The sequence below is a fragment of the Entelurus aequoreus genome, linkage group LG01 (assembly GCF_033978785.1).
Source record: "Entelurus aequoreus isolate RoL-2023_Sb linkage group LG01, RoL_Eaeq_v1.1, whole genome shotgun sequence".
In the NCBI taxonomy this organism is placed as follows: Eukaryota; Metazoa; Chordata; class Actinopteri; order Syngnathiformes; family Syngnathidae; genus Entelurus; species Entelurus aequoreus.
This window is the reverse complement of record NC_084731.1, coordinates 72810876-72835433: the sequence shown is the minus strand read 5'-3', so window position 1 is coordinate 72835433 and position 24558 is coordinate 72810876. Positions and strand designations below refer to the sequence as shown.

Below are 24558 nucleotides of genomic sequence, written 5' to 3'. Positions count from 1 at the left end.
TGTTTTAATGAATTGTTGACATATTTAAATGTTTGTATTAATTATTGACATATGTAAGTTGTATTAGTAATTATGGACATAATAAATGTTGTTATGATTTATTGACATATTTAAATTTAATAAATTATTGACATATTTAAGTGTTGTTATGAATTATTGACCAATTTAAATGTTTTTATGAATTATTGACATATTTAATGTTGTTATGAAGTACTGACATATTTAAATGTTGTTATGAAGTATTAACATATTTAAATGTTGTTATTAATTATTGACATATTTAAAGGTTGTTATGAATTATTGACATATTTAAATGTTGTTATGAATTATTGACATATTTAAATGTTTTAATGAATTATTTACATATTTCAATGTTATGTATTATTGATATATTTAAATGTTGTTATGAATTATTGACATATTTAAATGTCACTAATTCAAAGTAAAAGTATCCAACTGTAATCCAGGGAACAGTTTCCCCCCACCTGTGCTGAAAAGTCCCCCTGTCCCCCACTGTAATCTAAGGACATTTGTCCCCAACTGTATTCTGAGAAACAGTTTCCCACCCCCCTGTAATCTAAGGAACAGTCCCCCCTTCACTATAATACATGGACAAGTGTCCACCCCCCAAACCCCCCACTGTAATCTAAGGAACAGTCCCCCCCCTTCACTGTAATAAAAGGAAAAGTGCCCCCCCCACTGTAATCTAAAGAAAAGTCCCCCTGACACCCCCACCCCACCCACCCAATTTGGCCCCAACTGTAATCTAAGGAAGAGTTTACCCCGCCTCCCCTACTTTAATACTAGGAACAGTCCACCCCCTCCCCCTGTAAACTAAGGAACAGTTTCTCCCCCCTGCTGAAAAGTCCCCCTGCCCCCATTGTAAACTAAGGAAGTTTGGCCTCCACTATAATCTAAATAGCTGTTCCCCCGCTGCTGTTATCCAAGGAACAGTTCCCCCCCCCACTGTAATCTAAGGAACAGTCCCCCCCCCCCGCTGAAAAGTCCTCTGACCCCCAATGTATTATAAGGAAATTTGGCCCCCCACTGTAATCCAAGGAACAGTCTTCCGCCTGCTATGATCTAAAGAACAGTCCCCCCTGCTGTAATCCAAGGAACAGTCCCCCCCCCCCTGCTGTAGTCAAAGCAAATTTTGCCTCCACTGTAATCTAAATACTAGATTGCCTCCCTGCTCTAATCCAAGGAACAGTTCCCCCCTTCCCCACACTGTAATCTAAGGAACAGTCCCCCCCCCACTGTAATCTAAGGAACAATTTGACCCCCCTGCTAAGGAACAACCCCCCCCCCCCGCGCCCCCTCTGCTGAAAAGTCCCCCTGCCCCCACTGTAGTCAAAGCAAGTTTGGCCCCCACTGTAATCTAAATACCAGATTGCCTCCCTGCTCTAATCCAAGGAACAGTTCCCCCTTCCCCACACTGTAATCCAAGGAACAGCCCCCCCCACTGTAATCTAAGGAACAGTTTGACCCCCCTGCTGTAATCTAAGGAACAGTCTTCCCCCTCCTGTAATCTAAGGAACAGTTCCCCCCTGCTAAAAAGTCCCTCTGCCCCTCACTGTAATCTAAGGAACAGTTTTCCCCCACTGTAATCTAAGGAACTGTTCCCCCCTGCTGTAATCTAAGGAACAGGAACGTTTTTGTGTGTCTGTAAGCGGAGTAAAACTATGCAACAAACTGGATTTACAACACAAGCAATGCCAAACTATTAATCGATTTAAACTATTATACAAGGTCTGGTTCAAATATAGAGATGAGGGTCTTTAATTTGACCTGCTGCTGTACTCAAAGTGTTAACATGTGCTCAATGTTTCCTTACCATTATTGCTATGTTGTCTATTACCATTGTTGGTATATTCATTATTCCTACATTGTTGATACAAATTATTGTTACAGTGTAATAATTATTGTTACCTGTGGTAATGCCACTATGATACAGCATCTGTATTATAATCCTTGAACAAAGTAAGAGTGAAACTCATGTGAATAATCACTGAATGGAGAACTGGGGGTGGGATTAAATAAATGATCTTCTTCCCACTCCCTTTCAGACAAAACTGGACAATCATGCATTACATACTATACATGACCTTTTGCACTATATTAATTTATATTATTATGTGTTGTAAACTTTGTACTTTTTTTATGTCATTGCCTGAAATAAATAAATAAATGAAAAAAAAAGAAAAAATAAACAGTTTCCCCCCTGCTGTAATCCAAGGAACAGTTCCCCCTGCTATAACCTAAGGAATAGTTTGACCCCCTTGCTATAATCTAAGGAACAGTTTCCCCCCACTGTAATCTAAGGAACAGTTTACCCCATGATGTAATCTAAGGATTAGTTTGCCCCCCTGCATTAATGTAAGTAACTGCCCCCCCTCACTGTATTTCAAGGAACAATCCCCCCTTCCCTGCTGTATTCTAAGGAACAGTTTCTCCTCCACTGTAATGTAAGGAACAAATTCCCCCCTGCTGTAATCTAAAGAACAGTTCCACCCCACTGTAATCTACGGAACAGTTTTCCCCCTCTGTAATCCAAGGAAATTGACCCTAAAGAACAGTCCCCCCCCCCACTGTAATCTAAGAAACCGTTCCCCCCTGCTTTAATGTAAGGAACAGTCCCCCCCCCCCACACACTGTAATCTAAGGAACAATCCCCCTTGCTGTAATCTAAGGAACAGTTTCCCCTCAACTGTAATCTAAGAAAAAGTTTGCCCCTGCTGTAATCCAAGGAACAGTCCCCTCCGCTGTATTCCAAGGAACAGTATGCCCCCCGCTGTAATCCAGGTAACAGTTTCCCTCCCCCGCTGTTATCCAAGGAACAGTTTCCCCCTCTGCTGTAATCCAAGGAACAGTTTGTTGCCCTGCTATAATCCAAGAAACAATTTGCCCCCCTGTAATCTAAGGAACAGTTTTCCCCCTGCTGTAATCTAAGGAACAGTGTGCCTCCCTCCTTTATTCTAAGGAACAGTTTCCCCCTGCTGTAATCCAAGGAACAGTTTGTTGCCCTGCTATAATCCAAGAAACAGTTTGCCCCCCATGTAATCTAAGGAACAGTTTTCCCCATGATGTAATCTAAGGAACAGTGTGCCTCCCTCCTTTATTCTAAGGAACAGTTTCCCCCCTGCTGTAATCCAAAGAACAGTTTCCCCCTCTGCTGTAATGCAAGGAACAGTTTTCCCTCCACTGTAATCCAAGGAACAGTTTTCCCCGCCTGCTGTAATCCAAGGAACAGTTTCCTCCCAATGTAATCTAAGAAACAGTTTTCCCGCTGCTGTAATCCAAGGAACAGTTTCCCCCTGCTGTAATCCAAGGAACAGTTTCCCCCTCTGCTGTAATGCAAGGAACAGTTTCCCTCCACTTTAATCTAAGGAACAGTTTGCCCCGCCTGCTGTAATCCAAGGAACAGTTTCCCCCCAATGTAATCTAAGAAACAGTTCCCCCCCTGCTGTAATTCAAGGAACAGTTTCCCCCTCTGCTGTAATGCAAGGAACAGTTTTCCCTCCACTGTAATCTAAGGAACAGTTTGCCCTACCTGCTGTAATATAAGGAACAGTTTCCCCCAATGTAATCTAAGGAACAGTTTTCCCCCTGCTGTAATTCAAGGAACAGTTCCCCCCTGCTGTAATCCAAGGAACAGTTTTCCCCTCCACTGTAATCTAAGGAACAGTTTGCCCCCCACTGTAATCTAAGAAACAGTTTCCCCCCTGCTGTAGTCCAAGGAACAGTTTCCCCCCTGCTGTAATCCAAGGAACAGTTTCCCCCTCTGCTGTAATGCAAGGAACCGTTTCCCCTCCACTGTAATCTAAGGAACAGTTTCCCCCCTGCTGTAATCCAAGGAAGATTTCCCCCCTGCTGTAATCCAAGGAACAGTTTCCCTCTCTGCTGTAATGCAAGGAACAATTTTCCCTCCACTGTAATATAAGGAACAGTTTGCACCACTTTTTGTAATATAAGGAATGGTGCCCCCCTACTGTAATCCAAAGAACAATTTTCCCCCTGCTGTAATCCAAGGAACAGTTCCCCCCTGCTGTAATCCAAGGAACAGTTTCCCCCTCTGCTGTAATATAAGGAACAGTTTACCCCAAATGTAATCTAAGGAACAGTTTCCCCCTGCTGTAATCCAAGGAACAGTTCCCCCCTGCTGTAATGCAAGAAACAGTTTTCCCCTCTGCTGTAATGCAAGGAACAGTTTCCCCTCCACTGTAATATAAGGAACAGTGCCCCCTACCGTAATCTAAAGAAATTTTTTCCCCCTGCTGTAATCCAATGAACAGTTCCCCCCTGCTGTAATCCAAGGAACAGTTTCCCCCTCTGCTGTAATGCAAGGAACAGTTTTCCCTCCACTGTAATCTAAGGAACAGATTGCCCCGCCTGCTGTAATCTAAGGAACAGTTCCCCCCCACTGTAATCTAAGGAACAGTTTCCCCCCTGCTGTAATCCAAGGAAGATTTCCCCCCTGCTGTAATCCAAGGAACAGTTTCCCTCTCTGCTGTAATGCAAGGAACAATTTTCCCTCCACTGTAATATAAGGAACAGTTTGCACCACTTTTTGTAATATAAGGAATGGTGCCCCCCTACTGTAATCCAAAGAACAATTTTCCCCCTGCTGTAATCCAAGGAACAGTTCCCCCCTGCTGTAATCCAAGGAACAGTTTCCCCCTCTGCTGTAATGCAAGGAACAGTTTCCCCTCCACTGTAATCTAAGGAACAGTTTGCACCGCCTTTTGTAATATAAGGAATGGTGCCCCCCTACCGTAATCTAAAGAACAATTTTCCCCCTGCTGTAATCCAAGGAACAGTTCCCCCCTGCTGTAATCCAAGGAACAGTTTCCCCCTCTGCTGTAATGCAAGGAACAGTTTTCCCTCCACTGTAATCTAAGGAACAGTTTGCCCAGCCTGCTGTAATACAAGGAACAGTTTCCCCCCAATGTAATCTAAGGAACAGTTTCCCCCCTGCTGTAATCCAAGGAACAGTTTCCCCCTCTGCTGTAATGCAAGGAACAGTTTTCCCTCCACTGTAATCCAAGGAACAGTTTGCCCCGCTTGCTGTAACATAAGGAACAGTTTCCCCCCAATGCAATCTAAGGAACAGTTTCCCCCCTGCTGTAATCCAAGGAACAGTTCCCCCTGCTGTAATCCAAGGAACAGTTTTCCCTCTACTGTAATCTAAGGAACAGTTTGCCCCGTCTGCTGTAATATAAGGAACAGTTTCCCCCCCACTGTAATCTAAGGAACAGTTCCCCCCCCACTGTAATCTAAGGAACAGTTTTTCCCCTGCTGTAATCCAAGGAACAGTTTCCCCCCTACTGTATTCCAAGGAACCGTTTTCCCTCCACTGTAATCTAAGGAACAGTTTTCCCCACCTGCTGTAATATAAGGAACAGTTTACCCCCCAATGTAATCTAAGGAACAGTTTCCCCTTGCTGTAATCCAAGGAACAGTTTCCCCCTGCTGTAATCCAAGGAACAGTTTTCCCCTCTGCTGTAATGCAAGGAACAGTTTCCCCTCCACTGTAATCTAAGGAACAGTTTGCACCGCCTTTTGTAATATAAGGAATGGTGCCCCCCTACCGTAATCTAAAGAACAATTTCCCCCCTGCTGTAATCCAAGGAACAGTTCCCCCCTGCTGTAATCCAAGGAACAGTTTCCCCCTCTGCTGAAATGCAAGGAACAGTTTTCCCTCCACTGTAATCTAAGGAACAGTTTGCCCCGCTTGCTGTAACATAAGGAACAGTTTCCCCCCAATGTAATCTAAGGAACAGTTTCCCCCCTGCTGTAATCCAAGGAACAGTTCCCCCTGCTGTAATACAAGGAACAGTTTTCCCTCTACTGTAATCTAAGGAACAGTTTGCCCCGTCTGCTGTAATATAAGGAACAGTTCCCCCCCCCCACTGTAATCTAAGGAACAGTTTCCCCCCCACTGTAATCTAAGGAACAGTTTTCCCCCTACTGTAATCCAAGGAACAGTTTCCCCCCTACTGTAATCCAAGGAACCGTTTCCCCCTCTGGTGTAATGCAAGGACTAGTTTTCCCTCCACTGTAATCTAAGGAACAGTTTGCCCCACCTGCTGTAATATAAGGAACAGTCCCCCCCCACTGTAATCTAAGGAACAGTTTTCCCCCTGCTGTAATCCAAGGAACAGTTCCCCCCCTACTGTATTCCAAGGAACCGTTTCCCCCTCTGCTGTAATGCAAGGACTAGTTTTCCCTCCACTGTAATCTAAGGAACAGTTTGCCCCACCTGCTGTAATATAAGGAACAGTTTACCCCCCAATGTAATCTAAGGAACAGTTTCCCCCTGCTGTAATCCAAGGAACAGTTTCCCCCTGCTGTAATCCAAGGAACAGTTTTCCCCTCTGCTGTAATGCAAGGAACAGTTTCCCCTCCACTGTAATCTAAGGAACAGTTTGCACCGCCTTTTGTAATATAAGGAATGGTGCCCCCCTACCATAATCTGAAGAACAATTTCCCCCCTGCTGTAATCCAAGGAACAGTTCCCCCCTGCTGTAATCCAAGGAACAGTTTCCCCCTCTGCTGAAATGCAAGGAACAGTTTTCCCTCCACTGTAATCTAAGGAACAGTTTGCCCCGCTTGCTGTAACATAAGGAACAGTTTCCCCCCAATGTAATCTAAGGAACAGTTTCCCCCCTGCTGTAATCCAAGGAACAGTTCCCCCTGCTGTAATACAAGGAACAGTTTTCCCTCTACTGTAATCTAAGGAACAGTTTGCCCCGTCTGCTGTAATATAAGGAACAGTCCCCCCCCCCCACTGTAATCTAAGGAACAGTTTCCCCCCCACTGTAATCTAAGGAACAGTTTTCCCCCTACTGTAATCCAAGGAACAGTTTCCCCCCTACTGTAATCCAAGGAACCGTTTCCCCCTCTGGTGTAATGCAAGGACTAGTTTTCCCTCCACTGTAATCTAAGGAACAGTTTGCCCCACCTGCTGTAATATAAGGAACAGTCCCCCCCCCCCACTGTAATCTAAGGAACAGTTTTCCCCCTGCTGTAATCCAAGGAACAGTTTCCCCCCTACTGTATTCCAAGGAACCGTTTCCCCCTCTGCTGTAATGCAAGGACTAGTTTTCCCTCCACTGTAATCTAAGGAACAGTTTGCCCCACCTGCTGTAATATAAGGAACAGTTTACCCCCCAATGTAATCTAAGGAACAGTTTCCCCCTGCTGTAATCCAAGGAACAGTTTCCCCCTGCTGTAATCCAAGGAACAGTTTTCCCCTCTGCTGTAATGCAAGGAACAGTTTCCCCTCCACTGTAATCTAAGGAACAGTTTGCACCGCCTTTTGTAATATAAGGAATGGTGCCCCCCTACCATAATCTGAAGAACAATTTCCCCCCTGCTGTAATCCAAGGAACAGTTCCCCCCTGCTGTAATCTAAGGAACAGTTTCCCCCTCTGCTGTAATGCAAGGAACAGTTTCCCCTCCACTGTAATCTAAGGAACAGTTTGCCCCGCTTGCTGTAACATAAGGAACAGTTTCCCCCCAATGTAATCTAAGGAACAGTTTCCCCCCTGCTGTAATCCAAGGAACAGTTCCCCCCTGCTGTAATCCAAGGAACAGTTTCCCCTCTACTGTAATCTAAGGAACAGTTTGCCCCGTCTGCTGTAATATAAGGAACAGTTCCCCCCCACTGTAATCTAAGGAACAGTTTCCCCCCCACTGTAATCTAAGGAACAGTTTTCCCCCTGCTGTAATCCAAGGAACAGTTTCCCCCCTACTATAATCCAAGGAACCGTTTCCCCCTCTGCTGTAATGCAAGGACTAGTTTTCCCTCCACTGTAATCTAAGGAACAGTTTGCCCCACCTGCTGTAATATAAGGAACAGTTTACCCCCCAATGTAATCTAAGGAACAGTTTCACCCTGCTGTAATCCAAGGAACTGTTCCCCCTGCTGTAATGCAAGGAACAGTTTCCCCTCTACTGTAATATAAGGAACAGTTTGCACCGCCTGCTGTAATATAAGGAATGGTGCCCCCCTACTGTAATCCAAAGAACAATTTTCACCCTGCTGTAATCCAAGGAACAGTTCCCCCCTGCTGTAATCCAAGGAACAGTTTCCCCCTCTGCTGTAATGCAAGGAACAGTTTCCCCTCCACTGTAATCTAAGGAACAGTTTGCACCGCCTTTTGTAATATAAGGAATGGTGCCCCCCTACCGTAATCTAAAGAACAATTTTCCCCCTGCTGTAATCCAAGGAACAGTTCCCCCCTGCTGTAATCCAAGGAACAGTTTCCCCCTCTGGTGTAATGCAAGGACTAGTTTTCCCTCCACTGTAATCTAAGGAACAGTTTGCCCCACCTGCTGTAATATAAGGAACAGTTTACCCCCCAATGTAATCTAAGGAACAGTTTCCCCCTGCTGTAATCCAAGGAACAGTTTCCCCCTGCTGTAATCCAAGGAACAGTTCCCCCCTCTGCTGTAATGCAAGGAACAGTTTCCCCTCCACTGTAATCTAAGGAACAGTTTGCACCGCCTTTTGTAATATAAGGAATGGTGCCCCCTACCGTAATCTAAAGAACAATTTTCCCCCTGCTGTAATCCAAGGAACAGTTCCCCCTGCTGTAATCCAAGGAACAGTTTCCCCCTCTGCTGTAATGCAAGGAACAGTTTCCCCTCCACTGTAATCTAAGGAACAGTTTGCACCGCCTTTTGTAATATAAGGAATGGTGCCCCCCTAATGTAATCTAAAGAACAATTTCCCCCCCTGCTGTAATCCAAGGAACAGTTCCCCCCTGCTGTAATCCAAGGAACAGTTTCCCCCTCTGCTGTAATGCAAGGAACAGTTTTCCCTCCACTGTAATCTAAGGAACAGTTTGCCCCGCCTGCTGTAATATAAGGAACAGTTCCCCCCAATGTAATCTAAGGAACATTTTACCCCCTGCTGTAATCCAAGGAACAGTTTCCCCCCTGCTGTAATCCAAGGAACAGTTTCCCCCTCTGCTGTGATGCAAGGAACAGTTTTCCCTCTACTGTAATCTAAGAAACAGTTTGCCCCGCCTGCTGTAATATAAGGAACAGTTCCCCCCAATGTAATCTAAGGAACAGTTTCCTCCTGCTGTAATCCAAGGAACAGTTTCCCCCTGCTGTAATCCAAGGAACAGTTTCCCCCTCTGCTGTAATGCAAGGAACAGTTTTCCCTCCACTATAATCTAAGGAACAGTTCCCCCCCACTGTAATCTAAGGAACATCCCCCCCTCCCCCACTGTAATCCAAGGAACAGTCTGCCCTCCCCCCTGCTATATTCCAAAGAACAGTTTTCCCGCCCTGCTGTAATTTAAGAAGCGTGTCAATGGTCTTCTTACTTCACAGTCCTGGATTGCGTCCATGGTCAGCAGGTCGTTGGCGTGACGCATCTGAAAGACCACCAGGTGGGCGGCGGCCTGGATGTCGGCTCGCTCTTTCTCCTCGTCGCTCAGGTCAGTAATGTGTGGCACCAGGGCATCATGGGTAATGTGTGGCCCCAGGTCATCATGGGTAATGTGGGGCCCCAGGGCATGATGGGTAATGTGTGGCCCCAGGGCATGTTGGGTCATCTGCTGTGTGAGAGCCAGCAGGTCCTGCAGGAGCAGACTGTACTTGCTGATCCTCTGGACCGGTCTCAGCAGGTAAGAAGACAAGTCCATCATGTCTCCCAGATCCTGCTGCTTCTTCTGACAACAACAACAACAACTATATTTGCACCTTGTTTGTTTATTGATGATGTCATTTTACACATTTATTTATTTACAGCAGGCAAGTACCGACAGGCTAAGCGGTGTGCGGCTTCAGCGGTCGCTGAAGCAAAAACTCGGACATGGGAGGAGTTCGGGGAAGCCATGGAAAACGACTTCCAGATGGCTTCGAGTCGATTCTGGACCACCATCCGCCGCCTCAGGAAGGAGAAGCAGTGCAATGTTAACACCATTTATGGCGGGGATGGTGTTCTGCTGACCTCGACTGCGGATGTTGTGGATCGGTAGAGGGAATACTTCGAAGACCTCCTCAATCCTACCTACACGTCTTCCTATGAGGAAGCAGTGCCTGGGGAATTCTGTGGTGGGCTCTCCTATTTCTGGGGCTGAGGTTGCCGAGGTAGTTAAAAAGCTCCTCTGTGGCAAGGCCCCGGGGTGGATGAGACCCTCCCGGAGTCATTTAAGGCTCTGGATGCTGTGGGGCTGTCTTGGTTGACAAGACTCTGCAACATCGCATGGACATCGAGGGCGGTACCTCTGGATTGGCAGACCGGGGTGCTGGTTCCTCTCTTTAAAAAGGGGAACCAGAGGGTGTGTTCCAACTATTTTGGGATCACACTCCTCAGCCTTCCCGGTAAGGTCTATTCAGGTGTACTGGAGAGAAGGCTACGCCAGATAGTCGAACCTCGGATTCAGGAGGAACAGTGTGGTTTTCGTCCTGGTCATGGAACTGTGGACCAGCTCTATACTCTCGGCAGGGTCCTTGAGGGTGCATGGGAGTTTGCCCAACCAGTCTACATGTGCTTTGTGGACTTGGAGAAGGCATTCGACCGTGTACCCCGGGAAGTCCTGTGGGGAGTGCTCAAAGAGTATGGGGTATCGGACTGTCTGATTGTGGCGGTCCGCTCCCTGTATGATCAGTGTCAGAGCTTGGTCCGCATTGCAGTAAGTCGGACCCATTTCCAGTTAGGATTGGACTCCGCCAAGGCTGCCCTTTGTCACCGATTCTGTTCATAACTTTTATGGACAGAATTTCTAGGCGCAGTCAGGGCGTTGAGGGTATCTGGTTTGGTGGCTGCAGGATTAGGTCTCTGCTTTTTGCAGATGATGTGGTCCTGATGGCTTCATCTGGCCGGGATCTTCAGCTCTCACTGGATCGATTCGCAGACGAGTGTGAAGCGACTGGGATGAGAATCAGCACCTCCAAGTCCGAGTCCGTGGTTCTCGCCCGGAAAAGGGTGGAGTGCCAATATCCGGGTTTGGGGAGGAGATCTTGCCCCAATTGGAGGAGTTCAAGTACCTTGGAGTCTTGTTCACGAGTGAGGGAAGAGTGGATCGTGAGATCGACAAGCGGATCGGTGCGGCGTCTTCAGTAATGCGGACGCTGTATCGATCCGTTGTGGTGAAGAAGGAGCTGAGCCGGAAGGCAAAGCTTCAATTTACCGGTCGATCTACGTTCCCATCCTCACCTATGGTCATGAGCTTTGGGTTATGAGCGAAAGGACAAGATCACGGGTACAAGCAGCCGAAATGAGCTTCCTCCACCGGGTGGCGGGGCTCTCCCTTAGAGATAGGATGAGAAGCTCTGTCATCCGGGAGGAGCTCAAAGTAAAGCCGCTGCTCCTCCACATCGAGAGGAGCCATATGAGGTGGTTCGGGCATTTGGTCAGGATACCACCCGAACACCTCCCTAGGGAGGTGTTCGGGCACGTCCGACCGGTCGGAGGCCACGGGGAAGACCCAGGACACGTTGGGAAGACTATGTCTCCCGGCTGGCCTGGGAACGCCTCGGGATCCCCCGGGAGGAGCTGGACGAAGTGGCTGGGGAGAGGGAAGTCTGGGCTTCCCTGCTTAGGCTGCTGCCCCCACAACCCGACCTCGGATAAGCGGAAGAAGATGGATGATGATGTCATTTTACATGTTTATTTATTGATGATGTCCTTTTACACATTTATTTATTGATGAGTTCATTTTACACATTTATTTATTTATTTATTGATGATGTCATTGTACATGTTTATTTATTGATGATTTCATTTTACACATTTACTTATTCATGATGTCATTTTACACGTTTTTTTGGATGATGTCATTATACACATTTATTGATTTCACTTTACACATTTATACTTTGATGATGTCATTTTGCAGATTTTTTAATTGATGATGTCATTTTACACATTTATTTATTGATGAGTTCATTTTACACATTTATTTATTGATAATGTCATTTTAAACGTTTATTTATTGATGATGTCATTTAACATGTTTATTTATTGATGATGTCCTTTTACAAGTTTTTGTATTTATTGATGATGTCCTTTTACACGCTTATTTATTGATGATGTCATTTTACACGTTTATTTATTGATGATGCCATTTTACACATACAAAAGAAGAAGGAGATGTTTTTGAGGGAGTCAAGGAGACAGAAGAAGAAAGAGGAGATGTTTTTGATAGAGTCAAGGAGACAGAAGAAGAAAGAGGAGATGTTTTTGAAAGAGTCAAGGAGACAAAAGAAGAAAGAGGAGATGTTTTTGAGGGAGTCAAGGAGACAGAAGAAGAAGAAGAATATGTTTTTGAGGGAGTCAAGGAGACCTTGAAGATGTCCTGGCCTGCACGGAGGATGAGGGCATCCGAGCGGGGTTTGTTCCTGCTGTAGAGAGCGTAGAGATGAAAACTCTCCCTCTGTGGAGAGACAAAGCGCTTGTGTTCTTGCACTCTGAGATGTTTAGGAAGGAGGTGACCATGCAGAAGACTCACGTGTCGCAGGAAACATCTGGCCACCATGGCCGCCTGGCCCTGGCAGGCCTCCAGCTCGGGCAGGAAGTGGCGGGCGTGGAAGTGGTGGAGCTTCTGCAGGTTCCCGAAGACCACGCCTCGCTGGCCCCTGAGGTCCTGGGGGACTTGGGGCCTGTCCAGCAGGGGCAGGTAGTGAGTCAGCACGTAGTCCAAGGAACGCACATACTCACGCTCCGTGCACAGAAGCTCCTTCAGCACTCGGCCACGCCTCCTGCTCAGTCAGGAAGTAGGAGGAAGAGGAGGAGGAGAAAAAAAAGAAGAAGAAGAAGAAGAAGAAGAAGAAGAAGAAGAAGAAGAAGAAGAAGAAGAAGAAGAAGAAGAAGAAGAAGAAGGAGGAGAAGAAGAAGAAGATGGCGAATAAGAAGAAGAAGAAGAAGATGGAGAAGAAGAAGAAGAAAAAGAAGAAGAAGAAGAAGAAGATGGAGAAGAAGAAGAACAACAACAATAAGAAGAAGAAGATGGAGAAGAAGAAGAAGAAGAGGAGAAGAAGAAGATGGAGGAGAAGAAGAAGAAGGAGAAGAAGAAGAAGAAGAAGAAGAAGAAGAAGAAGAAGAAGAAGAAGAAGAAGAAGAAGAAGAAGAAGAAGAAGAAGAAAAAGAAGAAGATGATGGCGAAAAATAATAATAATAATAATAATAATAAGAAGAAGAAGAAGAAGAAGAAGAAGAAGAAGAAGAAGAAGAAAAAGAAGCTCAAGCACATGTATACCACAACATTTGTACAACTAGAAGTACATGTGTACAGCTAGAAGTACACGTGTACAACTAGAAGCACACGTGTACAAGAAACGGAAAACGTGTACAAAACAAACACATGTGTACAAGCTGAGAGTAAAGTTGGAGGAAGAAGACAACATGAGAACATTCTAGAAGAAAAGATGAAATATGAACTTACAAAATATTGTTGCTGTTTTCCTCCAAACTAAACCTTCCTTGACTCCTCCCACTTGAGTCTTTGCAGGGATAAGCCCCGCCCCCTTCCACACATCCCTGGGAGCAGAAGCTCTCCTCGGGGGAGATGTGAAACCTCTCAGCCTCCTGGGGGGTCCCACAAGATGGTGGACCCTGGGGGGAGAGGTGAAACTTCTCAGCCTCCTGGAGGGTCAAACAAGATGGTGGACCCTGGGGGGAAATGTGAAACTTCTCAGTCTCCTGGAGGGTTTCACAAGATGGCGGACTGTGGCAAGAGCTGCAAGACCACGATGGCGGAGGCGTGGAAGACTCGTCGGACACCTGGACCTGGGACTGGGACTTGGTTCCGAGGCCCCATGAGAACCACTGGCAGCCCATCATGTGAGACTGAGAGAGAGCGGCGGCGTCACGCTCGGTTCTCGCACGCCTTCGCTTGCTCTCTCGCTCGCCTTTCCTCTCTGACCTGGTTGACATCAACAAGAACTTTTATTTTGCAACACACATGTCATGTCCTGAACGCTGCTTTGTAGTCAACACTAAGTGCTACCTTCCATCTGAGTGCTTCCAATCGTTTTCTAGTTATTTTTAGACTTTTCCTTTTTATTGTCATTCAAATGTAAACTTTACAGTACAGATAAGAACACAATTTTGTTGCATTAGCTCATGGTAGTGCAGGATAAAAGAGCAATAAGGTGCAGATATAAATAAATAGATTACTGTACAGATCAATATATTGCAGGTTTATGGATGTATGTTATATTGTCTTTATATTCCAGCCACTTCATCCCTTTTTGGGGGGAATTGAGGGTATTATTATGATGCGTTCAAGAGTCTTATGGTCTGAGGGAAGAAGCCGTTCCACAACCTGGAGGTTCTGCTACAGAGGCTGCGGAACCTCTTTCTAGAGTCCAGCAGTGAAAACAGTCCTTGGTGGGGGTGGGAGGAGTCTCTGCAGATTTTCTAAATTCCTGGTCAGGCAGCGGCTTTTTGCGATCTCCTGCATAGGAAGAAGAGGAGTCCTGATGATCTTTTCCACCGTCCTCACCATTCTCTGCATAGACTGCCAGTCTGAAGCACTGCAGGCTCCAGTCCAGACAGAGATGCAGTTGCTCTCCATAGTGCCTCTGTAGAATGTGGTGAGAATGGGGGGAGGGAGCTGTGCTCTTTTCATCCCACGCAAAAAGTGCATGCGCTGCTGAGCTCTTTTTACAAGAGCTCCGGTGTGTAGGGACCAGGTCATATTGTCAGTTATCTGCACCCCCAGGAACTTGGTGCTCCTTACCATCTCCACCGCTGTGCCGTTGATGAAGAGTGGAGTGTGGCTGGACTTGTGCCTCCTGAAGTCGACCATGATCTCCTTGGTCTTGTCGACGTTCAGGACCAGGTTGTTGGTTCTGCACCAGTCAACCAGATGTTTCACCTCCTCCCAGTAGTCCATGTTGTTGTTGTCACGGATGAGGCCCACTACTGTTGTGTCGTCCACATACTTCAGAATTTGGGTTGGTAGTGGACCTGGCGCAGCAGTCATGGGTCATCAGTGTGAACAGCAGCGGACTCAGGACGCAGCCCTTGGGGGAGCCGGTGCTCAGGGAGATGGCACTGGAGGTGTTGTTGCCCACTGTCTGGGGTCTGTCTGTGAGGAAGTCAAGCATCCAGTTGATTAGGGGGGTACTGAATCCAAGGTTTGCTCACCAAGTGCTGCAGGATGATGGTGTTGAACGCCGAGCTGAAGTCAAGAAACGACATCCGCACATGTGTGTCCTTTCCTTCCAGATGTTCTAAGCTCAGGTGGAGTGCAGAGGAGATGGCGTCTTCTGTGGAGCGGTCAGGGCGATAAGCAAACTGGTATGCGTCAAATGTGGGGTGAAGTCTGGAGACAATGTATTCCTTTACCAGCCTCTCCAGGCACTTCATTATTATGGGGGTGAGTGCCCCGGGGCGATAATCATTGAGAGAGGAGATTCTGGGTTTTTTAGGTACTGGGACAATTGTGGCCGTCTTAAAACATGATGGTACCACAGCCTGGGTCAGCGAGGTGTTGAAAATGTCTGTGAGAACACCAGCCAGATGGTCTTCACATCCCTTAAGCACCCTGCCAGGAATGTCATCAGGTCCCGCTGCTTTCCGGGGGTTCACTCTCCTCAGGGTTCTCCGGACATCCGCTGTGTCCAGGTTGAGCAGCTGCTCATCAGGGCGAGGGATGGATTTCCTCGTCGGAGTGGTGTTAAGTGCCTCAAACCTCGCGAAGTGGTTGTTGAGGTCGTTCAGAAAGCTGATGCTGTTGTCACAGGGATGGGGGGGGGGGGGGGGGGTGGCTTTATAGTCCATGATGACATGTATGCCCTGCCATATTCGTCTAGTGTTCGTGGGGTTCTCAAAGAAGTCCTGCAGTTTCTGACTGTGAGCACGCTCTGCAACCCTAATGGCACGGTTCAGGTTAGCTCTGGCTGTTTTAAGTGCTACCATGTCGCCAGATTTAAAAGTGTTGTTCCGAGCCTTCAGCATTGCACGTACCTCACTGTTCATCCAGGGTTTCTCGTTGGCCCGTGTGGGGGTGTTCTTGATCACACTAACATCCTCCATGCACTTCTGAATGTATGGGGACACAGACTCTGCATACTCCTCCACACATGTGTGATGATTTTCGGTGGCAGCTGCCTTGAACATGTCCCGAAGCGGTCTTGTAATGCTTCCATTGCTCCCTCTGGCCAGGTCCTCACCTGCTTCACTGTGGCTTGCTTTCTAATCAGCAGAGGCTTGTATGCAGGAATTGGCATCACAGAGAGATGGTCTGAGGAGCTGAGGTGGGGGAGGGGTGCAGCTTTGAATGCCAGCTTGATATTGCTGTCGACCATGTCTAACTTGCTTCCACCCCTGGTTGCAAAATTCACATATTGATGGAAAAAGGGGAACACAGTTTTCATTTCAGAATTTACGGATATATTTGCCAAAAGAGTTCTATAACTACTAAGTGCTACCTTCCATCTGAGTGCTTCCAATTGTTTTGTAGTTGTTTATTAGTCAACACTAAGTGACGCCTTCCATCTGATTGCTTCCAATTATTTTGTAATTGTTTTGTAGTCAACACTAAGTGCTACCTTCCATCTGAGTGCTTCCAATTGTGTTCTACTTGTTTTGTAGTCAACACTAGGTGCTACCTTCCATCTGAGTGCTTCCAATTGTTTCATAGTTGTTTTGTAGTCAACGCTAAGTGCTACCTTCCATCTGAGTGATTCCAATTGTTTTGTAGTTGTTTTGTAGTCAACGCTAAGTGCTACCTTCCATCTGAGTGATTCCAATTGTTTTCTAGTTGTTTTGTAGTCAACGCTAAGTGCTACCTTCCATCTGAGTGCTTCCAATTGTTTTCTAGTTGTTTTGTAGTCAACCCTAAGTGCTACCTTCGATCTGAGTGCTTCCAATGGTTTTCTAGTTGTTTTGTAGTCAACGCTAAGTGCTACCTTCCATCTGAGTGCTTCCAATTGGTTTCTAGTTGTTTTGTAGTCAACACTAAGTGCTACCTTCCATCTGAGTGCTTCCAATTGTTTTGTAGTCAACGCTAAGTGCTACCTTCCATCTGAGTGCTTCCAATTGTTTTGTAGTTGTTTTATAGTCAACGCTAAGTGCTACCTTCCATCTGAGTGCTTGCAATTGTTTTTTAGTAGTTTTTTAGTCAACACTAAGTGCTACCTTCTATCTGAGTGCATTGTTTTGCAGCTTAGTAGTCTTACCAAACTTACACTCTCTCTGACTGCCTCTCTCTCACAGCTAGCTAGCTGCTAAGCTAGCAAAGCTAAGCCAGTCCGGCTTCAAAGTTACTACTCCGAAGACAGCAAGAACTCGACTCAGTGAAAGAAACTAAGTGTCCTTTCTGCACTCTTCTTAGACTTAGACTTGTACAAACTTTAATGATCCACAAGGGAAATTGTTCCACACAGTAGCTCAGTTACAAAGGATGGAAAGGGTAAGGTTGGAAAGGATAATGCAGGTATAAAAAAGACTAAACATGTACCATAGTAGCCAGTAGGGGTGTGGGAAAAAATCGATTCGAATTCAAATCGCGATTCAGAATCGATTCTCATTTTTTAAAAATCGATTTTTTAATTTAATTTTTTAAAATAATTTTATTTTATTTTTTATTTATTTTATTTTTTTAATTAATCAATCCAACAAAACAATACACAGCAATACCATAACAATGCAATCCAATTCCAAAACCAAACCCGACCCAGCAACTCTCAGAACTGCAATAAACAGAGCAATTGAGAGGAGACACAAACACGACACAGAACAAACCAAAAGTAGTGAAACAAAAATGAATATTATCAACAACAGTATCAATATTAGTTACAATTTCAACATAGCAGTGATTAAAAATCCCTCATTGACATTATCATTAGACATTTATAAAAAAAAATAAAAAAAGAACAAATGTCACAGTGGCTTACACTTGCATCGCATCTCAAAAGCTTGACAACACACTGTGTCCAATATTTTCACAAAGATAGAATAAGTCATATGTTTGGTTCATTTAATAGTTAAAACAAATTTACATTATTGCAATCAGTTGATAAAACATTGTCCTTTACAATTATAAAAGCTTTTTAAAAAATCTACTACTCTGCTTGCATGTCAGCTAGGGGTGTGGGAAAAAATCGATTCGAATTCAAATTGCCATTCTCACGTTGTATGATTCAGTATCAATTCTCATTTTTCAAAAATCAATTTTCTTCCCCCGCTCCCGGCAATGTGTATGTGCCTTCTGGGCTACCGTAGGTATTGCGCAATAAGCAGCGTTGCTACCTGGTGGCTAGCTATTACTAAGGGGAGTGTACAGTGTAGTGTTGTTGTGTTGCCGCTAAAATGCAGGTAAAAGAAAAAGACACAGAGCAGCCTAAAGAAATACAACCGCCTCCGCGGGCTTTGAAAGCAAACGTTTGGAGACACTTTGGATTTTACCATGGCAAGAAAGGGCTAGACATGACTCATGCAATTTGCAGACTTTGCAACGCTAAAGTTAAGTATTTTGGGAAAACTTCAAATCCCCGCGCTCACTTGGACAGACACCACCCACAGTTATCAGAGGAAAAGGATCATCCACTAACACCACCGGCAGCAAAATTGGGTTTGGTTTTGAAATTGTATTGCATTATTATGGTATTGTTGTGTATTGTTTTAATTTCCAAAAAAAAAAAAAAAAAATTTTTTTTAAATAATACAAAAAATCGTTTTTGAATCGAGAATCGTGTTGAATTGAAACAAAATCGATTTTGAATCGAATCGTGACCCCAAGACTCGATTCTGAATCGAATCGTGGGACACCCAAAGATTCACAGCCCTAATATATATATATTGACTGTTACACAAAGTATATTAAGTGGGATTTTTCAGAAAAACAAATATATACAGTAACACAAAAACAACCTGTCTCTGTGATGACTATAGGTGTATAAATAATAACATAGTGTTAAATAAAATCAGTCCATTGGGCACAAAACTGAAAATAATACAGCTCTCCAAAAAGTGCACTTCTGCTGCTATTGGAACATACTAACTACACACACTATGACACTAAGAACACCACAGTCATCAATCAACAATTCTTCTTCCCTTACATGAGAGCGAAGCCTGGCAATAATTGCATATTGCCTGTTCTGCCCTCACTATACGTGTTGAGGTTATACAGCTTGGCAGACAGCTAACAAACAATCCAAGACGTCTAATAAAGTTTCAAAGCAGATTAATCCATTTAGGCTCTTTATTGCTGTTGATCTTGCTTTGTCTTTTTCTATCTTTACTTTTGTCTTGCACTGGACTGTTATTATTTATTTTTTTTAAACTGAAATACACACAATGACAAATGTATAAGCTATGTGATTCAATTAACATACTAAAATGTAATACACAATATGTAAATATTAGCTTTACACAAATATACAGTACTATCATCAAACAAATACTTCTGATTGTTGAAACTATTTCGATGGTGGAAATACACGACTGGCAGCCATTTTAAGTCCTCAAAACATCCATTGAAACAGTGCACAAAAATCTCTTTTCAATAGACATCTTACTTTCAAATTGAAACACTTTCCACCTTAATATTGAGTTATATGAAGTTAAACAGTTTACTTACAGACTTCTCTTTTCCAAGGCTTGTAGGAGCTAACACAACTTGTCTACTTCTCAATTGTCTCATGAACTGAACTGACTCGCCAACCTCGGAAGTGCCCAAACTAATGACGCGTAGTATTTTCATATCGCCACAAGGTGTCAGTAAGAGTCTACAATCAAATGGGCATAACATTGCGTTCCACAGGGCATTTCCTGTGGGGGGATTCGTTCTCAGGGATTCGAAAAAATAACCAACTCTTTTTCTTTACTATAGTGGTCTTGATAACGGGTACCGGTTCTCAAAAAGGGATTTGAGTCAGAGGACTCTGTACTTTTCTTATCGAACAACCGGGAAAACCGGTTTCGAGCATCATCCCTAGTCATGAGTGTATGACATAATGTGTGTTGTAGGTGTCATGAGTGTATGACATAATGTGTGTTGTAGGTGTCATGAGTGTATGACATAATGTGTGTTGTAGGTGTCATGAGTGTATGACATAATGTGTGTTGTAGGTGTCTTGATTGTATGACATAATGTGTGTTGTAGGTGTCATGAGTGTATTACATAATGTGTGTTGTAGGTGTCATGAGTGTATGACATAATGTATGACAATGTGTGTTGTAGGTGTCATGAGTTTATGACATAATATATGACATAATGAATGTATGACATAATGTATGACATAATGTGTGTTGTAGGTGTCATGAGTGTATGACATAATGTATGACATAATGAGTGTATGACAATGTATGACAATGAGTGTATGACATAATGTGTGTTGTAGGTGTCATGAGTGTATGACATAATGTGTGTTGTAGGTGTCATGAGTGTATGACATAATGAGTGTATGACATAATGTATGACAATGAGTGTATGACATAATGTGTGTTGTAGGTGTCATGAGTGTATGACATAATGTATGACATAATGTATGACAATGAGTGTATGACATAATGTGTGTTGTAGGTGTCATGAGTGTATGACATAATGAGTGTATGATGTAATGTGTGTTGTAGGTGTCATGAGTGTATATCAATATATAGTGTACACTATATCAATAATGTCATCACTGAATATGGCTGTTTATCAGGGTATAAAGTCAATTGGGACACATGTGAAATATTACCACTTAACACTGCAAGAAATCACAAGTTCAGAACTCCAAAATTGGGTTTGGTTTTGAAATTGTATTGCATTATTATGGTATTGTTGTGTATTGTTTTCATTTTTTTTTTAAATAAATTAAAAAAAATAAAAAAAATTGTTTTTGAATCGAGAATCGTGTTGAATTGAAAAAAAAAAATCGATTTTGAATCGAATCGTGACCCCAAGAATCGATTCTGAATTGAATCGTGGGACACCCAAAGATTCCCAGTGTCATGTCTGTTCATGTTTTTGTTTTGGCCATGTGTTTGTTTTTTGGACTCCTTTTAGTTCCTGGTTGCACTTCCTTGTTTGTTTGTTTCCATAGCAACTCATTAGTTTTCACCTGTCCTGTCACGCACCTGTTTCACGTTTTGAGTCACGCACCTGTTTTCACTGATCATGTCACTATTTAAATCTGTCTGTTTCTGTTGTTCATCCTGGCGACCTCACACTATTTCAGCACTCTGCTTCATGTCATGTCACAGTTCTTTGCCAAGTAAGTTTTGTTCATTTATGCCACGGTTAGTGTTTTTGTTTTATTGTTCATAGTTTCTGCCTTTGTGCAAGTTTTGTGTTTATATCCAAGTTTTGTATTTCCGCCTTTGTGCGCGCCTTTTGTTTCCATAGTCAAGTTGTTACCTCCACTGTGAGCGCTTTTTGTTTATTCCTTTTTTATTGTTAAAATTAAATCATGTATTCAACTTCACGCCATGTCCGCTCCAACTTTTATTGCATCTCGGAAAAACAAACCCGCCATAGTCCACACCTTGACACCCAGCCCTAGTAGCCAGTGTTGGGACTAACGCATTACAAAGTAACACCGTTATTTTCGGCGGTAACTAGTAGTCTAACGCGGTATTTTTTATATTCAGTAACTCAGTTACTGTTACTACATGATGTGTTACTGCGTTATTTTACGTTATTTTTTATATAGTATCGGCTAGAAACTGAGAAGATTTGAGTGTGTTTTATTGGAGAGCTGCGGTGTCGTCCTTCTGATTCTTCCTATGTCACTAGAGGCACACTGTGTGTGTGTGTGTGTGTGTGTGTGTGTGTGTGTGTGTGTGTGTGTGTGTGTGTGTGTGTGTGTGTGTGTGTGTGTGTGTGCGTTTGTGTGTATGTGTGTGTGTGGGGGGGGGGGGGGGGGCTTTTCTGTGTTTACTAACAAGACATCATGCGGAGCCGCAGTCGAGCTTCTTAACATGGAGATATTCTCACTACTTTTCTTTTGTCGAGCACAAAGAAAATAATATTTTAGTTAAATGTAAGTATGTCTTGGATGAAAGATCCTATCTACTGCCAAAAACAGCAATTCAAATCTGCTGAAATAGCTAAAAAAGCAACACACTTCCACGAAGCTAGTAAAGAGAGACACAAACTCCGATGCCACTTCACCTCCACCTCCACCACCACCTAAGGATTTTAATGGAGGGACTGCTAGCCAGGACAACATTGATAGAGCCATTGCAGAGTATGTGCTAGAAGACATGCAGGCAATTTCTACAGTCGAGTCACACGCTTTTAGGCAGCTAATTAGCATGATACCGGGCATCAAATGGCCAATGGCACGAAAACATGTTCCAAGTTCCTGGACACAGTGGACAGTGAGCACATAAACATGGAAAACGAGCTAAAGAAAACTCTCCAAACTCTGCCTCTGCTCATCATTGAGCACTGAAGGTACACACTCTGTCAATTCTCTTATATGCTCTTTCATTCTAGACTTCTGGAGTGTTTGATTATCACATCACTCTAAATGTATAGACTATAAGGTTCACAAACATAAAGAGGGATCCTAGTGGGCCAGGGCCAATCTTTCCTTATCTCTAAACTAAAACTGGGGAAATGCATAGAGTGTTCTGGGCTTCTGTACAGTGTTGATCTCCTGAAGACATGATCTTATTTCACAAGGCCTGGTTAGGCGTGTGTATAGCAGTATGTGTGCTGTATATAGTGACATGACAAATAATCATGTCATGTGTGCCTTCCTTGGGTGAAGCCAGGTTTACAGCTATGTTGTGTCATGTTGTTATTATGCTGTTTGTTACTTATGTATGTTATGTTGCAGCTATTTAAAATAGTTTTGTCAATTTGTTCTGGCCCAAAATAAATTGGCCCTTTGAAACATATCTTTGTCTTTGTGTGTTGTATGTAGACCACATTGCTTAGCAGAGTTCAGTGATGCAAATGCATGTCATGTTGATCAACAGATTGTATTATTCTCCAGTGCAATAACAGTACTGAAATGAAGGCTATAAGGGCATTAATGGGAGCCTTAAAAAAAAAGAAAAAATAAAGAAGTTACTAAATAGTTACTTTTCACAGTAACGCATTACTTTTTGGTGTAAGTAACTGAGTTAGTAACTGAGTTACTTTTGAAATAAAGTAACTAGTAACTGTAACTAGTTACTGGTTTTCAGTAACTAACCCAACACTGGTTATTAAGTCATGTGTGTTATTAAACTTGCCTGGACTGCGACGTGACCTTGGATCTGCCGCCTTGTTTTCCAGATTGGACGACCATGTGAGCTTCAGCTGTGCCGCAGTTTTCCAGGGTTGGTCTTGTATTCCCTGAGTCCACAATCCCCTCCCAGTGCAGGTGCCGTGGTCCAGCACTGGACTGGACCACCAGACCACTAGGTGGTGCTGTGTGAACCAGGTCCACATAGTGACTGGCACAACAGCTTCTACATTGTGGCTTCCTGTTCCAGACCTGGTCTGTAGGACCCTGCATTTTCTCCTCAAGCAGCTGCCGGGCCTCCTGGCACCTCAGCCGTGCCTCGGTCCACACCCTCATCCCTCTGAAGCCCCGCAGAGTACTGGCTTGGGCTCGCACCGCCTCAAATTTGTCCAAGCTGAATTGGAGGAACTTGTCCCGGAATACTTGGAGCGTGGACATGTCAAAGTCTGATGAGAACTTGTTGGTCCGGACGGGCAGGAGCATCGGGTTTTGGTTGACAGATGATGGACTTTGACCATAGTCCTGGCTTTTGGGGGTCCTGGAATGGTTCCGATTCAGATACTCAGTGCATTGAAGGGCCAGTGCTGAAGCCTGTGGAAAGATCAGGACTTGTCACCCTGGTCAGGACTTTGCAGATAGTGAGGCGTCAAAGGCAGGACTACCAAAAACATCCACATATACAAATCCAAGGTGTTCACCATACCTGTTGACAGAAATGGCCCACATTGGCCAAGACCTGCAGATCCCTGCCGCACTTCTCCACTCTGCTCAGGAAGTGGTCCAGGTGAGTCCTGAAGGTGGCCACTAGGCTGCAGAAGGTCTTTGTTTCTGGGTAAGACACACCCTCTTGCAGGAGACGCTCAGCCTCTTCAACCACTGACATGGCATGCTGCCTTCGGTCCTGGGGACACAGGTGGGGACACAGGCGGGGACACAGGTGAGGACACAGGTGGGGACACAGGTGGGGACACAGGTGGGGACACATGTGAGGACACAGGTGAGGACTCAGGTGGGGACACAGATGAGGACACAGGTGGGGACACATATGAGGACACAGGTGAAGACACAGGTGGGGACACGTGAGGACACAGGTGGGGACACATGTGAGGACACAGGTGAGGACACAGGTGGGGACACATGTGAGGACACAGGTGGGGACACAGGTGAGGACAAAGGTGAGGACACATGTGGGGACACAGGTGGGGACACAGGTGGGACACAGGTGAGGACACAGGTGAGGACTTGGGTATGGCACAAGGCTTCAGGTGTCCCTGCCATGAGGACAGGAAGAAGGCAGGCCTCACATGAGCCTGAAGAAGAAAGGCAGTGAAGATGTCTTCATCTTCTCCTCCACAGTCCTGCACTGATTCTACTTCCTGCAGGTGGCGCTCTCCTTCCTCATCAAGCCAGTCTTGCATC

The 24558-nt window shown here is 44.6% G+C and overlaps 1 protein-coding gene across 1 annotated transcript in view; it reads right to left on the bottom strand.

Annotated features, from left to right (window-relative positions):
• LOC133648460 (uncharacterized) overlaps positions 1-24558 on the bottom strand; it is a 62447-nt gene that overhangs the window by 29054 nt on the left and 8835 nt on the right. The window contains exons 11-18 of the mRNA XM_062044610.1: positions 24087-24557; positions 23843-24040; positions 23147-23730; positions 13404-13883; positions 12471-12720; positions 12306-12395; positions 9558-9686; positions 9339-9440 (exon numbers count right to left, since the gene is read on the bottom strand). Of these exons, the coding sequence (XP_061900594.1) occupies positions 9339-9440; positions 9558-9686; positions 12306-12395; positions 12471-12720; positions 13404-13883; positions 23147-23730; positions 23843-24040; positions 24087-24557 (2304 nt within the window). The remainder of the gene's footprint in view (positions 1-9338; positions 9441-9557; positions 9687-12305; positions 12396-12470; positions 12721-13403; positions 13884-23146; positions 23731-23842; positions 24041-24086; position 24558) is intronic.